General features: G+C 39.4%; 1 protein-coding gene across 1 annotated transcript in view; it reads left to right on the top strand.

Annotated features, from left to right (window-relative positions):
- spon1a (spondin 1a) overlaps positions 1 to 13,616 on the top strand; it is a 64,674-nt gene extending 51,058 nt beyond the window's left edge. The window contains exons 9-16 of the mRNA XM_075462166.1: positions 1,683 to 1,823; positions 4,713 to 4,788; positions 4,887 to 5,069; positions 10,627 to 10,797; positions 10,898 to 11,065; positions 11,198 to 11,362; positions 12,333 to 12,599; positions 12,703 to 13,616. Of these exons, the coding sequence (XP_075318281.1) occupies positions 1,683 to 1,823; positions 4,713 to 4,788; positions 4,887 to 5,069; positions 10,627 to 10,797; positions 10,898 to 11,065; positions 11,198 to 11,362; positions 12,333 to 12,599; positions 12,703 to 12,866 (1,335 nt within the window). The 3' untranslated portion in view covers positions 12,867 to 13,616. The remainder of the gene's footprint in view (positions 1 to 1,682; positions 1,824 to 4,712; positions 4,789 to 4,886; positions 5,070 to 10,626; positions 10,798 to 10,897; positions 11,066 to 11,197; positions 11,363 to 12,332; positions 12,600 to 12,702) is intronic.
- Positions 13,617 to 14,260: the final 644 nt, after the last annotated feature.

Here is a 14,260-nt window from a genome sequence, read left to right as displayed (position 1 = left end):
GCTGCCAGTCCAGTAATAGCCTTGAACAAAGCTCCTCCCCACACTCCCCTCACTCTGATGTGCTGTCTGCTGTATTCTCCAGTCTACACTAACAGACCAGGCTGTCTGTATTGTGACCGCATTTGTGAAACCTCTGGCTGATCCCTCAAAGCTCACAGATGAACCCACTGAACTGCACTAAATACATACACACACACACACACACACACACGCACACACACGCACACACGAGCAGTTTTAAATGACATGTTCACCCAGATCTATAGCAAATAAATTAAATCCATCTGAAAAACAGAATTAAAGTGAGTTGGGGGCAACCTTAAAGGGATAGTTCGCCTCTTTTGACATGAAGCTGTATGACATCCCATGCTAGCAATATTATTTATGAACATTTTATTACCCCCCACTGCATACTGTGAGCCGAGTTCCAGCCTCGTTTTGGCGTTGATGAAGGTAGTCCGGCTACTTGGCTGGGGCCAAAAAATAAAGCGTTTTGCTTCTCAAAACAATATGTGTTCAAGAGAGTAATACATTTGCATCACAAAATCGTTCATCCAGAAAGTCAGACCTCACAATCGCTTGGCGCTATTTTCTCTCTACCTTCGTATCACTGCGTGCTGTGTAGACCATGCAGACCGAAGTGCAGACCGAGCATTCTCCTGCTTCCGAGCAGTAAACACCGGAACAGGCGCGGCTGTCAGCAGGTGGCAATCACGGAGTAATACAAGGGAGAGAAAATAGCTCACAGTAAGCAGCGGGGGGTAAGAAAATGTTCATAAATAATATTGCTAGTATGGGATGTCATACAGCTTCATTTCAAAAGAGGCGAACTCTCCCTTTAAGTTTATCTAGGTATTACAGTTGTGGGACTATAAAATTAATGAATCTTCCAGAAAATGAATAGTGCTGCACTGCTAAAATCTTAGATACCGTGACAGTAAATACTACATATTAAGTTCAATGAAAGCTTTCTGAATCTGTAAGTTCACTTTTTTGGCAGAATAAGCAAATAGCTCGCATATCACTTTGAAGCGGTTCAAAAACAGACTCTTGCTTTAAAAATGCATAGGAGAGGGTGGGGGAACTGTGGCTATGATGAACTTGGGGGACTTTGGCTCTCTATTACAAAGTCATTAAAAGCCCAATCCTGAAACAGAGTAATGGTATCTATCCTTTGTGCCATTACTTTAAACTGTATCTTTTAATCACTGGGCACTCACTACCCTTGCCCCTATCTTCCTCTCTCACACAGACACAAACTGTGCTGCTCTTGCTCTTTTTTTTTCTGAATGGCCTCAGTTGGGGGGGGGGGGGGGGGGGGGGGGTGAAGAATGGACTGGTCTTCTGCCTCCTGACTGCCCCTGGCATTGCTTCTATCAACCCCATGCTGGTAGACCTTTACTGTTGACTAAAGAGAACATCTCCCCTATAAAGTATATTGCTTCTCCACAGCTGTTCACTGACTTTGAAACTTGTGCTTTGGGTGACCTTTGTTTTGTGTAACTTTGAATGTCTTTGTGGTCTTTATTCTAGTACAAATCTGTTTTTCAAAAAAGATCCTGACACTGTGTTATTTCTGAAATCCCAAAGTTCCACTGCTTTGTGCCCCATATATTTTCTCTCTCTCTCTCTCTCTCTGTTTCTTTTTGGGTTTTTTTAAACTATCTGTGTTGTTCTTTTAGTCTCCCAACAAACCTACTTCGCCCCAGGATAAGATCCGTCCACTAACCAGTCTGGATCATCCGCAAAGCCCATTTTATGATCCTGAGGGAGGTGCCATCACTTCTGTGGCCAGAGTGTTAGTGGAACGCATTGCCAGAAAGGTCTGTTTATCCTCCTTCCAGACTGGTCTTAGAGAAAATCCAAATAATCAGTGGCTTTGATAACATTATGTTCCATCAAGTGACAATAGGCATGCAGATATGTTGAAGTGTTTGCAATGGATAAGTCATGCATATGGCATCAAAGACCTGACTTGTTTTGTGTAGATTGCAGCAGAGAGCAGTTCAGGGACACCTTGTAATCAACAGCAAACAAAAACAGAAAAGAAAAGGCTGAATTCGGATTTTCACTTTTTTTTCTCTGCCCTTATTTCACTGCCACATGACTTACGCCGGCATTATGTGTGACAGTATGTGACACACTGTCATTGTGAACTGCTCAGAGGAAGAGACAGTAAGATGAAGAAGCCTTTCCTTGTCGTCATCATGGACCAGTGGATACGAAGATGGATTCAATCCTGTGGATCCACAGAGCAATTGATCAGTGCAGAGTGTACACCTTATATCTTGAGTGTGCAGTGTAGAAAAAACAATTAAGCTTGTTTATAATGTAATTTTTTAACATAATAATAATAAAAAAAGATCACTGCATTTATACACTCTATTATCAAATGTCAGTCATTAGAAGTTGTCCAAACAGTTCTACTTCAGGGGTGAGCAGCTCAAAGTAGAAAGGGGATATTTCTAGAGGTAGATCAATTAATCAGGCCTTTTTTAAAATATAATCCTGTATTGGTCAGTGCCTGAGCCTGCTAAGCCCACTACAACAGATATCACCCATGCCACCTTGATTATTGTGTGAGAGTTATGACATCAACACTGTGCCATAAATATATTTCTGCTTGAGGCAAGCTAAACTGAACTGAACAGAACTATAAAGAAGTCATACAGGAAGTACATTATGCATGCATTTCAAAGACCTATATATTTAATTTGTTGGGCATGAAAGAGAGACATGCAAAAACCATGGGCTACTTTGGGACTGTATTGATAGTGAGCTTTGAGTCAACTGTGGCTTAGGTTGGAATGGGTACTTAAACCCACATTGGACATCACGGCTAAATTATCAAAGATCATAGTATTGATAAGCTGCAATGTTATTCTGCTCTACGTTCAGGAGAATTACTCTTCTTCTGAGGGTGTGCACAAGATCGAAGAGCTCTTACACATACTCCGGCAGTGCCGTGTTCATACACATAGAACTGATGACTGGTACAATTCCCCTGACTAGGGTTGATGCTGACAATGCTTGTATTGATGTCAACAATTTGTATGCATGTGAAGGAAGAAACTGGCCATTCTTCAAAACATATGACCAAAAAAATGTCATTGTGACTATATTTGGATTTTTAGCATACCTCATTTGATGTGCTGGCCCATGGATATTTATACTGGATCTGCATCATACATGTATATTGCCATATATGTACTGCATATCTGCTGATGGAGCTATCCAAGTCTTACACTCTGACCTTTGACCAAGTGTCAAAGATCATGTACTGTGTAAGGTTGGCAAATGGTTATAGGTCAAATAGTTTCAGCATATTTTTTGGGACATGTTTAATTAGGTCAGGAAATATCCGGACAGAACTATCCGGACACAGGCGCAATGTTTTTTCTGTTTTAGCTTATTCTCAAAACATATTAAAGTTACAGCTCCGTAATGAATATTGACTCAAAGGGCAGGTGCTTTAATCCTAAAGGGTTTTTTGAGAAGATTTATGGAAATACTGAAAAATTGACTCAAAAGCTGTTTAATGGACAGAAGGGTTATTTCTTTGTTAGTTCCTCATGAATTCAGTAAGTTAAAAGTTCTTCAGCTGATTCCAACTGTACAATTTAAATTTGGAAAAAAGGCTTTGTTTATCCAGAAAGGAAATTATATGATCAAGATCGTAGGTATTTCATATCTACGATCCTGCAGCTAGTGTGTAGAGAGATATTGTCTGCTCACATTCAGCAACATCTGGCAAAGGTAGATAAATTGAAAATTCTCAGCACAAATGGACAATGACCAAAAACAAAATGCAAAGCAAGCTTAGAGTTTTTCAAGGTAAAGAAGTTGAACATTCTGCAGTGGCTGACCTGATCTTAACCTGAACAAGCTGCATTTCACTTACCAAAGACAAAATTAAAGGCAGAAATGAGCTGAGAACTGACAAATTCAGTAAGTTCCTGATTAAGTAGCACAAAGTTGCTTACCCATTTATTGTTGTTGTCCATGTAATCCAGACCTAAGGCATTTTCTGCAAATAATTCCTCACAAAATTATAAAGACAACTATTTACTATTTTTCTAGTTACTTTCATGTGTCTAATTATGTTCCATCCCCTGAGAAGGGTTCTAAATATTAAACAGCTGTAACTCTTAAACCCTTTCTCCAGTTTGGATGTGAATATCCTTAAAATAAAGTTGAGAAAGCCCTGAAAGCCCTTATTCATTATGAAAATGGAGCTTGTAAATCTTTAATTAAATGGCTAAAAAAGTAAAAAAAAAAAACTATCCAAATATTTCCAGACATAAGTGTATATGTATCTTTAGGGTTTCGATATAGATTATAGAAATGTAGATAATATAAGTTTAAAACTGTTTCTCATTGTCATGTTTTGATGTCATATTTAAATGTTTAATGCAAATTCTTGAAGAACACAAGCCGCATAGCACCTATTCAAATTCATTTCTTATGAAAGACACTTTTTCTACTTAGAATTTTGTTTGAGGTGAACCAATTGTCCTGACTGCAAACCAGAAACGGATGAAAGGATAATGGTCCTTCAGTGGCATCTAGAGGCAGCTGTGGGAACATGAGACTCTGATTCAGTCCATCAAACATAATGGAAAACAAATATATTTCCTTATTAAATGTCTTCACTCATTGTGTGCTTTCCAGAGAGGTTTTAATACTGTACTAATATTATTTTATGTCCTCAGGGTGAACAGTGCAACATTGTGCCTGACAATGTGGACGACATTGTTGCAGATATTGCCCAGGAAGAGAAGGAGGAAGGTATTAATCCTGTTTTCTTGATTGTCTTTACTGTCACACACACGCACACACAAGTTGCAAACTATTAGAGTGTGTTACTGACGCTTTCCATCTTGTAGATGACACTCCTGAAACATGCATCTACTCCAACTGGTCTCCATGGTCTGCATGCAGCTCGGCTACTTGTGAAAAGGGCAAGCGGATGAGGCAGAGGATGCTGAAAGCCCAGTTGGACCTGAGTGTTCCCTGTCCACACACTCAGGATTTTGAGCCATGTATGGGGCCTGGATGCAGTGATGAGGGTGAGCATCTAGCTAAAGATTAAATAAGGGCAACTGGACTAACACCAGTTACCCTTATTCAAGCTCTTAGGATCAGATTTGATTAGAGTTTTCCAAAGATTCAGCATACACTAAACATCTTCATGAGCAGTTTCATCTTTGAAAATGATTTCAACCATTAATATTTGGCAACCTAAGTGTTGGTGTTTGATGGGTTTGGTCCATCAATAGTACCCAAGGTGCCTTTCTGCTGCAGCATTTAAAGCATCACAACAGAATTTGCCAATTCTTGCTCTTTGGTTCCCCCTACAGTTGTGTGATGGAACAATTCTGCATCTGAGCCCTGCACATGTATAGTAGCACCTGTAAACTTGGTGTCTTTATGAGGCTGGCAACAAAACACCTCTAAAAGCTACAAAAAAAAAAATGCCAGAGACAAGGTGGGCTTATGTTACCAGATCTAGCAAGAATGACACTGCATTTTTTTATATACCACGATATATGTGGTGATAAAACAACATGTGATAAAATGCACAAAACAAAAAATTACTTGTTGTTTAGATTTACATTTTTGAATCGGACATATTTGTGAAATCAATACATATGCAATGTGATGTACATTATATGTATTACAGTACCATGTACTGCAAGCTAGCAGAGAACATTTATAAAGGCTGCAACATACTAAGACTTTGGTGCAAAATTTGCAAACACTGTCCAAAAGGTTTTACTTGAGAATAAACTATTTCCATATTAGGCTAAAATGGAACAGAGATGGCTTACTGAGGCTTTATCTGTGAGGCAGAAATTGAAACGATAAGCCCATTTCCAAGTGTAAATAACAACATAGATGGACACGCTGCTGTTGTAATGTTGCGTATTTCCCATTCCAGGAGTATAAAAACATGTTTCACTAGTTTTGTTTATTTATTCGTCTTTTTTAACAGGAATCAGCCACAGTTTCAGTCTCTTCTCTGATTTACGTACTATAAAGAGCAGATTCATGATTGAATTCTTTTCATGAATTTAAACCCATGCATCAGTAATTTCATCCACTCAGCCAAGCAGAACAAACATGAGAGAACAAGAGAGCTAACCACTTATTACTTACTAATTGCAACTATGAAGGTAACCCTGCATTTGTCTTTTACCAAAATCCAATTATGTTTTTTACTCTTTTTCCGTGTCTTTCTCTTTCAATTCAACTCTTTTTCTTCACTTACCCTCAAAGCGATGTCTTTTTTTTTTTTTTTTAAATCAAACTTTATTTGTAATGACAACAGTGCATTTTTTTCCCTTTTTTTACTTCCTTTGTTATGACAAATGTGTATCGTTATCTTGTTGCCAGTGGATTACTTGGTACCGTAAAGCAAAACAGTGTTGTGCCGAGTTCTGAAGTGCGGTATCTCAGCCCCTGGGTGCTACAGGGATGCTTCAGTCCCGGGAATGTGCATTGCAAAGTTTGATGCCCCTCAAACCTGTTAGAATGACACATGGTTTTATGGTTCAAGTGTTGCTTTAAATAGTAAATATGCAAAAATAGTAGTAATAATAGCTTTCTAGTGACAATGATATTTATATACTATTTAAAATGAAGCTTTAAATTTTGAAGATTTGAAGTTTGAAGATTTTCAGATGAAGTTGAGAGACTGTATGAGCTTACACATTTGTAACCAGTGCAGTGAATTTTGGATCAATATTTATTCTAGAAACCATTATCTCCGCATTCTCATGGTGCTCTTACACATGGTGTGATGTTTATAGATGACAGATATTTTCACTGAATTCATTCTTTTCCAGTGTGTTTCATCCACAAGGTTTCATTTTCTTTGGTTGTAGCAATGTTTGTATGTTGCTTTTCTTTTTTTTTCACTCTAAAATTGTAGAAGACATAAATATACACTAATCGTGGTTGCATTTGAAAGAAAAAAATAGATTACATCTTTATCTTCAGGCCTCTTGGTAATCTATTTGTCTTCTGCTCCCTGAACTATTCACTGAAACAAAAAAATCTCCGAATCTGTTGCACACCACTATTCATCACTATTCACCCTCATAGATAAGTGGATTAGGTCATCCATTCTTCCTCCTGTGGGTGCCAGTAACACATTCAGGAAATGCCAGTAATGCTTCCTCTTCATAGCCTGACTGACTGCTTATACACTATACAGTGCCACAAAAATAAACTCTTGATGGACGGGTGATCTGTCAAGGGTGTACCCTGACCAATGACAGCTGAGATAGGCTCCAGCACCCCCAGCATCCTTAAATTGGATTAGGCGGGTGTAGAAAATGGACGGATGGATGGATGGATATTACTATGGATGTTCGTGTCTGAGTTGGTATGTAATCCTTTCATGGTTCATTTAACATGACCCATGAACAATCTCTAAAGGGTAGCTAGAGGTAAGGGACAACAATGATGTCAACAATACTGTCTGCCACACCAGCAGAGGTATTTGGAGCAAAGCGTATTTTTAATTCCTTGTCATGCCATCTCTACTCTGTACATGTGTGGCAACATATGTCTTTCTGAAGAGACAGATAGCTGGTGGGTGTAGTGTGCACAACATAATCTGGATTGATGTGAGAGAATGTGTTTACCAGTGTTGTTACAGCATATATGAATGCAAAGTTGTCAATTGTAACAGATTTATTATAATATTTAGCCATCTGCAGTGTGCCATCTAAGTTTAATTTGCTTTGCTCATCTACTCATATTTACTAGCAATGAGATATTTTTACAACTTTAGGTAATGGTCTGCTTCACCAAACTACTTTCAAATATTACATAATTATGGATATTAAAAATACATAGTTTACTGGTTCATTGACAAGGGAAAAGCTAACTACATAATCAGGTAGTTTTTCCTATTTATTCCCACATATAGGTTAAATAACTTCTTTACAGCCACCCTTCCATGGAAACCATTTCTGATGAGGGCTTTCAGCTAACAGTAGAGGGATCATCTCTTAGGTCCTGTGTTGGGTCTTTGCGGGATTCAACCTCAGCTCTTAAGGGCATTACCTTAATATAATGTTCTTCTGAAGTACATAGTTATTTAGGTCGGCCTCTTCTTTTGTCCTCCACTTGTTCGGTTTCCTTGATTTTTTTCAGGCCACACTGTACACCATGTCTGAGATATGACATGTATGCCTAACATGCCTGTCAAACTGTGTTATCTATGGCATTTTTTTGTAGATGCAAGTAAAGTGGGAATGGGAATGACCTATGTGTCTTTCCGAGAGCCTGCTAGTGACAAAGCACCTAAAGATACCATTCAAAATGTGTTTTTAGCTAAGCTGTCTGTTGTGTTGTTATGTGACGACATAACATTGGTTGATCACTTGAGTTAATCGTCTTTTTATGCTTAAATGATTCATAGAACAGTGTTAAGTGTCTTTGCAAACATTCTACAACTTGCAAGAGCAAATGAATACAAAATACATAATTTATGGTGATAGGATGGTACATATGTGGATTTATGTGATGTGGAACCTGGAGCTAACCTGCTCTAACATCATTCCCTTAGTTCTATTGCACAGTAGTCGTGCATGTTGTTTTTGTTATAATCAAGCCTGCAACAAGAAAAGTGTTAAAGACTGTGGAAGCTTTTAAATTGGATGATCATTTTTCTCAAAACACCATCAATTTCATATTAGTGTGATACAGATTTCAGATTGATTGATATTGGTTACTTACAGGGTCCTATATCAACATCTGCAAAGGACCAATATGGGTACATTTGGGGTTGGGATCAAGATAATTAGGGCCAAGCAGCTGGGTAATAATTTGATGAACTTGCAGTGGTCTTTTTATGTGTGACTGAAATTGATATAATACTCAGTGTATACCATACCTACCATGGCGCAAGTGAATTAATTAAGAGCAGCTTCCTAATATCTGGTGCTTTATCCTCTACAGTGTCTGAGAATAATTTTTGGATTGAAACAATATCAATTTAACTACAATAAAGTGATTAAAATATAGATTTTCTTTTTTTTAACTTTATACAAAAGTACATCAATACAAACATTTTTTCTTCTCAGTCTCTTAGTAAAAAAATATACATTTCCATACCAACAACTGTAGGTAATTATTTTTAGTCAAATAATGCAATTTTGTTGTAAGTAAAATCTATTTTTGAGAGGTGCATTTTCTATATCAGTGGCATATGAGTTTAAAAATTCATCTGGACCCTAATTACAACTGGGTGCAGCTTAAAAAGAGAAAATGCTTAACACTCTACAGTAATACATCTATACTGTACTCCCACGTTTAAATTAACTTTCATTCGTGCAGATAATTTATAATATGGGAGTGTTGAGAGCTCAATGGGATGTCCAATAATAAGATTTTTCCTTTACCTAAATTTTCTGACCTCAGATGGAGACTTTTCTAAACAGCAATTTTCTTTAGTTTACCATAAGAGCTGTAAAGAGCTTTTTCTATCCTTACACTTGACTAAACATATCGTTTTGTTTGACTTCATCGTTCCTAACCTCATTTCTTTCTTTCAGTTAAATTATCACAATAAATTAACCGCTACAAATAATTCAATATCAAACACCTTGCCACGTATACATATAGTATTCACACGGTGTGAATATTATACTGAGGCCTTAGTTAAAATTTTATGGGATGTGTTTTAACTGACACTCTCATAATTACATAATAGGTCAGAAAAGGTGTTAGTTGTACATTATAATTAGTTACATGCAATTCAAAACATTGATTGTTCTGTGTAAATAGACAAAGTGCCTTTTTCATTTGGAATGCTCTCTTCGGGTCGGGAATGAGATCCTTCCCCAAGTGGAGGAGTTCAAGTATCTCGGGGTCTTGTTCACGAGTGAGGGACGAATGGAACAGGAGATTGACAGACGGATTGGTGCGGCGTCTGCAGTGATGCGGGCTCTGCACCGGCCCGTCGTGGTGAAGAAGGAGCTGAGCCAGAAGGCGAAGCTCTCGATTTACCGGTCAATATATGTTCCTACCCTCACCTATGGTCACGAGCTGTGGGTAGTGACCGAAAGAACGAGATCGCGAATACAAGCGGCCGAAATGAGTTTCCTCCGCAGGGTGTCTGGGCTCTCCCTTAGAGATAGGGTGAGAAGCTCGGTCATCCGGGAGGGGCTCGGAGTAGAACTGCTGCTCCTCCGCATCGAGAGGAGTCAGATGAGGTGGCTCGGGCATCTGGTGAGAATGCCTCCTGGACGCCTCCCCGGTGAGGTGTTCCGGGCCCGTCCCACTGGGAGGAGGCCCCGGGGAAGACCCAGGACGCGTTGGAGAGACTATGTCTCTCGGCTGGCCTGGGAACGCCTCGGGGTCCCCCCAGAAGAGCTGGAGGAAGTGGCCGGGGACAGGGACGTCTGGGTCTCTTTGCTCAAGCTGCTGCCCCCGCGACCCGATCCCCGGACCAGCGGAAGATAATGGATGGATGGATGGATTTTTCATTTTAATTTGGTGTGATTGTATTTCTGAATTTATGTGTATTCATATATTTTTTTTTGTTTTGTTTTGTTTTGTTTAAATTGAATGCCCGAGGACTTGCTGACATATTTATTTCTGTCTCTTTAGATGCTTCTACTTGTATGATGTCAGAGTGGATCACTTGGTCTCCATGTAGCGTGTCCTGTGGAATGGGCACACGTTCCCGGGAGCGTTATGTTAAACAGTTTCCTGATGATGGCTCACTGTGCACTCTGCCCACAGAGGAGACTGAGAGCTGTGTTGTTAATGAGGAATGCTGTGAGTGTCCCCTTTCTGGTGCATTTATAAAACTCAGATTAACATAATGATCCACAATTGGTGTTTTAGTATTTGCATTATCTTTCTTTCTTGACCTCAGCTCCCAGCAGTTGCCTGGTCACAGAGTGGGGTGAATGGGATGTCTGCAGTGCCACATGTGGCCTTGGCATGAAGAGGAGGGAGCGCACGGTGAAGATGCCTCCTGCAGATGGCTCCATTTGCGGGGCGGAGGTTCTAGAAGTGGAAAAGTGTATGATGCCAGAATGTCGTGAGTAGCTACATTTTCATTACCACAACTATCTTCACACATCCTAGCCTAGCAGTAAATCAATGTATCTGCATATTTTTACAATTCCTAACAATGAGTGTATGGCTCACTGAGTGATTCTTGTTTGAATAGATACAATCCCATGCCTGCTGACTCCATGGTCTGACTGGAGTGATTGTAGTGTGACGTGCGGAAAGGGTTTGAGGACACGGCAGCGCGTGCTCAAATCACCTGTGGAACTTGGAGAGTGTAAAGAAGAGTTAGAACAGGTGGAGAAGTGCATGCTACCAGAGTGTCGTAAGTAATAAACATCCTAATCTACACACCCGCGCACTGAACATGTGCATCTACAATTTATGGTAATTCATGGTAATATCTTTTTTTTAATGAAACCACAATCCTTGATGAAGAAACACACACACACACCAGTTATAATCAAGTGAGCTCACAGAGCCTCTCTCTTATTTATCCATTCTATCACATCATATGTAACTATTTAACTTGATATGTGCCGCTGTGTCTTTTGGTTTAACATAGTAAATTAAAAACTCCTGTGAAATACTTTGAATCAGTGATTCTCAGCCTTGGGTTTGGGATACCCATGGTGGTTTTGAGATCATTTTTGTGGGTCCCCAGATAGCTGTGGAAAAAAATTAAATTAACTGACTTTAGTTCAGCTGTGATACAAATACCTCAGATGTTTCAGAAAACTACTTGCACAACACTTTGAGTTAAAAAATAGGGGTTTTTCTGCAAACATGTCTAAAACTGAAACTCATGGCGCAGTAGCAACTTCTCTCCAGTAGGGAAACAGGACTTAATTCTCTGAAACGGTCACACTGTAGAATATTTTACATCCTTATATAATCCGAGAAAAGAGAACATAGTGTGTCTCTTTTGCTTTTTACTTATGTTACGTTACTTTATGATTTGTTATTTCTCTCTCAACCTCCTTTTAAATGTCTGTGTGCCAACACAGCCCCTCAGCCTTGTACCCTTTTAATCTGTGGTATGAGAACATTTCATGAATCTGAACAGAACTTTTCTTAGGAACATTTTCAAGAATGAATCCAAGAAAAACTTCATTAGCATGAAATTAAGGCTTCTCAGCAAACAGGAATGTCTCTCCATCAGGAGATGTCACCTGTGCGGTTATATATACTGTACCTAAAATTGCTACTCTCTCTATTTTATCAGTCACTTCACACTGGGTCACTTTTCTGTCACGGCTACATTTTAGCTCATCTCACTTGTTCTTTATCCACAGCCATCGACTGTGCCATGTCAGAGTGGACTGAGTGGTCAGAGTGCAATAAGTCCTGTGGAAAAGGTCACACAATCCGGACTCGCATGGTAATGCTGGAACCTCAGTTTAGTGGAGACCCCTGCTCTGAAACCATCCAAAGGAAGAAGTGTAAGATTAGAAAGTGTAACAGAGGACAAGGCAACAGTGATGAGAAGAGACGACGCAAGGAGCAGCGAGAAAAACGGAGGAGCAAACAGGGCAGAGCTGAGGGCACATCTGAGCATCCAGGTTGGTAACCATCCCGCTGTCTTTGATTCACATGAACAACAACACACATATACCGCTCTGATCATGCATCCATTTTTAAAAACTTTTTTTTTTTTACTCTTAGGTTGTAGAATGAGACCATGGTCAAGCTGGACAGAATGCACCAAGCCATGTGGTGGAGGTATTCAAGAGCGCCTCATGACAGTGAAGCAGAAGTTTAAAACAGCCCAGCTGTCCAGCTGCAAGGACAGGAAGGAGATCAGGGCGTGCAACGTGCACCCCTGTTAGGAAGGGGGGATGGAACTGGGTAGTGTGGATGAGGGCTGACGTGGGATGACAGTGGGGCTGAGGAGAGGACAGGTCACATTGTTGCACAATGATCCAATGCACTCTGTTTAGGGCTGATATGACACATTCTTGAATCTGCATTGGTTAAATCCAGAGCTCAGTTCAGTTGACATTAAAAGAGGATGAACTCTATGATCTCTCTAAGAAACTCTGAATTTAAACTTGGCTGATTCTGCTGTGCTTTCAAACTAGCTCTGATACACATGACTCTTTTGCAACATTACTGTAAACTTGTTGTGGTATAATATATCTTGAGAAATATTATTATGAACTATAAACTGATATAATGATAAGGTAAAGAACTGTTTTCTTGTGGTATCCTTAAGTAGTAAAAATTATTCCAGATTTCAAAGCACAGATGCCCAGCCATTCCAGTGTTTTTAATGCCTTCAGTTGTTTAGTTGTTTCTGGGACACAAAATGCCCAATTGATTTTTTTTTACCCAGTTATATTGTTGTACATGTAGATGCGTCATGATTGACATCTATATGATTTGAAACATTATTAGAAAAAGTGTTATTTTTTTGCAGTGTAATTTTTTAAATAAGAATTTGTCCCAAGATTCTTACCAAAGTGTTGTGTCGATGTTTTCAAGATGTATTTCCCTCTTTTTCTTTATCTCTGTTCCTCTAACATATTAATATTTTGGAATAATATCACCTTTACAATAAAAGTAAATGTGACAACTTGTCACATGGATCTGTGTTTTTATTCAGGCAAATACGATGTAATGTGTGTGCTTATCAAGTTATACTTGTCCTGCCACTAGATGGTGACACCAAGCTTAAAACCTTTCCCTTTCTTTAAGAAAAAAGCCATTCCTGAGACTGCACTAGCTGACTCCTGCTCTTCCCATTATTCATCTCTCCAAAGAAATATATATTTACCACAAGGGAGGTGTGCTGTAAATTGAAGATGAATCAGTGGGGATAGTTTATTTGATTTTGTGATTAAAGAAGCGTGCTGAATCTGCCTGTAACTGAACATTTGCAGCTCAGTATCACAACTACAGTACGAGATGGAAAAGAAATCTTATGGCACTGCAGTACTGTCCTGCTAGACTGCTAGGCATAAAATGAGGAGCCTGAGGAAGAGGTCTTTCGTTAATCTCCCAGATGGCGTGGTCTCTCTTTAGAGGATCAAAGAGGTTGGGGAGTTTTTTTGGTGTTGGCTGAGATCTGGAAAGATTTTGCCCCTACCCCCTCTTGTATAGTAGGTGGGGGGAGGTCGGTGTCAGGCTTTCCTCAGTGCGAAACTCAGGGGACAGAGGTGAAAAATTCAATACACACATCACTATGCCATTCCTGTTTCCATGCCAACGCAACCACACACGG

This window comes from Odontesthes bonariensis, chromosome 1 (genome assembly GCF_027942865.1).
Source record: "Odontesthes bonariensis isolate fOdoBon6 chromosome 1, fOdoBon6.hap1, whole genome shotgun sequence".
Taxonomy (NCBI): domain Eukaryota; kingdom Metazoa; phylum Chordata; class Actinopteri; order Atheriniformes; family Atherinopsidae; genus Odontesthes; species Odontesthes bonariensis.
The sequence above is the reverse complement of the archived record's forward strand: the minus strand, read 5'-3'. Positions and strand labels throughout refer to the sequence as shown.